The 2,197-nt window shown below is 40.5% G+C and overlaps 2 protein-coding genes across 3 annotated transcripts in view; one reads left to right on the top strand and one right to left on the bottom strand.

Moving 5' to 3' along the window:
* Window positions 1–1,095, top strand: part of LOC104725320 (acyl-coenzyme A thioesterase 9, mitochondrial-like) — a gene marked incomplete at its 5' end in the record, with an annotated part of 3,087 nt that extends 1,992 nt beyond the window's left edge. For both annotated transcript variants that reach the window (XM_019233223.1, XM_010443955.1), the window contains 3 exon segments: window positions 1–390; window positions 480–608; window positions 789–1,095. The exon segment at window positions 1–390 is cut by the window's left edge and continues 25 nt beyond it. In XM_019233223.1, coding sequence (XP_019088768.1) covers window positions 1–390; window positions 480–608; window positions 789–953 — 684 coding nt within the window.
* Window positions 1,632–2,197, bottom strand: part of LOC104725319 (formin-like protein 9) — a 3,973-nt gene continuing 3,407 nt past the window's right edge. Inside the window, exon 5 of the mRNA XM_010443954.2 lies at window positions 1,632–2,188. Within this exon, the coding sequence (XP_010442256.1) occupies window positions 1,788–2,188 (401 nt within the window). The 3' untranslated portion in view covers window positions 1,632–1,787. The remainder of the gene's footprint in view (window positions 2,189–2,197) is intronic.

The following is a 2,197-nucleotide window of genomic DNA, read 5'->3' as shown; positions in this document are numbered from 1 at the left end:
GCTCCTATCAACCGCCTTTCTCCTGAAACCGAGCTCGAGAAGCTTCTCTTTGAGGAAGCCGAAGCTAGGAATAACTTGAGGAAGAAGAAGAGGGGAGGTGACAGAAGGGAGTTTGATCATGGGGAGTGTAAGAAGCTCGAGGCTTGGTTGGCTGAAGGAAGGATTTTCTCTGACATGCCAGCTCTTGCAGACAGAAACAGCATTCTTCTTAAAGATACTCGTCTTGAGAATTCGTTGATATGCCAACCGCAGCAGAGGAACATCCATGGGAGGATCTTTGGAGGGTTTTTAATGCACAGAGCGTTTGAGTTGGCCTTCTCCACTGCTTATACATTTGCTGGTCTAGTGCCCTACTTCTTAGAAGTTGATCACGTCGATTTCCTAAGACCAGTCTGTATCCAAATCACTTCTTACTATCCTATTTTTGTTCACGTTCTCTCCTTCTGTATATAACTTATGTGAATGGACTTGCATGATAGGTGGACGTTGGGGACTTCTTACGTTTCAAATCCTGTGTGCTTTACACTCAACTGGATAAACTGGATTGTCCGCTGATCAATATCGAAGTTGTTGCTCATGTTACAAGCCCAGAGATTCGTTCCAGTGAGGTAAAATTTTAACTTGATAATGGGATCTTTCTAAAGATCAATTCAAACTCTGATAAAGTTAAACTTGCTCACTGATTCTTTATAAAAGATGCATCTTCATGCCAATGTCTCGAACTATATCAAGTTTGAAGCTCATTATGTCTATTTGAGGTCTCTTTCTTTGTTGTATATATGATGTAGGTTTCAAATACATTCTACTTTAAGTTCACTGTAAGACCAGAGGCAAAGGCCAGAAACAATGGGTTTAAGCTTCGAAATGTAGTTCCTGCCACAGAGGAGGAAGCTCGTCATATCCTCGAGCGCATGGATGCAGAAGCATTGAACTCAAGCAAACAACAAGAGTAGACATAATTCCGCGTTAATATCTATGGTGTTTCTGTGTTCTAAAAGATACACCTTTCCACTGACCAAATTAACTAGAAGTGTATGTGCATTTCTTCTATTATATCTAAACGATTTGCTAATATAACCAAAGATTTGGCTTACACCTGCAACCCATTGATTTGGATGTCCAACAAATTACCACTAACAGAAAACAAATGGATGAATCAAAGATGCAGCTGATGCTGCAGAAGACAAGTAGTTGATCTAGATGAGGTAGTTACCTGTACAAATCTGGGATTTTGTCGTGGGATAAAAGGGTTTCAAGTTGAGAAATTGCAATAAGAAATGTCTTAAAATCCATACATCTATATGCACCTTCAAGTGGAAGAGTGGGTTACAGAGTACCAAAATCTTTTGATTTTCCTAATCCTAGGTAACAGAGAAATGATGGCTTAAAGTTGTTCAAAAACTGCAAAAGATCACACTTGATACCTAAGGATTTGTCGCAAGAGATGTTGTTAGCAAGCATATGGGGTCTTTGCCCTTGGCTTGTGTCTTCTTCTTTCTTGTCAGTAGAACCACCCAATAATTGCACCAACGGGGACAAAGATAGCTGCACCAGTAAGAAGATTGTATCTTCCTCGCAAGAATCTAATGGGAAAGCCACAAAGACTAAATAAATAGACATCGCACCAACTAAGACCAAGATTTTGAATCAAATTAGCATAAACACCTACTAAAGTCTTCCAAAATGATACAGATATCCTCCAGAGATGCCGCTAGTCATACCCGTTACAAGACACTGAAACTAGAGATACGTTCCTAATCATTACATTTAAAATCTAACAATGGGAATCAGTCTCCCATCTCGTGACATACGTTGTCTAGAACAGACAAGAAGTCTCTCACAATCATGAAGATTCTCATTGTATGACCTTCCTTGGAAGAATCTCCGTGGAATTGCTCTGTGACTTCTTCCAATGCGGAGAGCGTTGAACTTTCTCGTATTTTAATCTTCACAATCTCCTCTGCAGCAGCTTTCAAGAATCTAGCCATCCTCTCCCTGAACTTCAGCCATTGATCTCCACTTGATCCACTCTCCTCGCTCAGTAGCAAAAGCTCCTCGATGTTCTTCAGTCCTTGACAAAGCTTCGAGACATTGCTTCTTAGAACACCATACTCAATGTCTGCTGATTTCTTGACATTGCTCAGCTCTGAATTCAGGTTACTGATGCCTTCTAAAGCTCTCACACTGCCTTCTGATT

Source organism: Camelina sativa, chromosome 11 (assembly GCF_000633955.1).
Source record: "Camelina sativa cultivar DH55 chromosome 11, Cs, whole genome shotgun sequence".
Lineage (NCBI taxonomy): Eukaryota > Viridiplantae > Streptophyta > Magnoliopsida > Brassicales > Brassicaceae > Camelina > Camelina sativa.
Note: the sequence above shows the minus strand (reverse complement) of the source record. Positions and strands in the feature narration are given on the sequence as shown.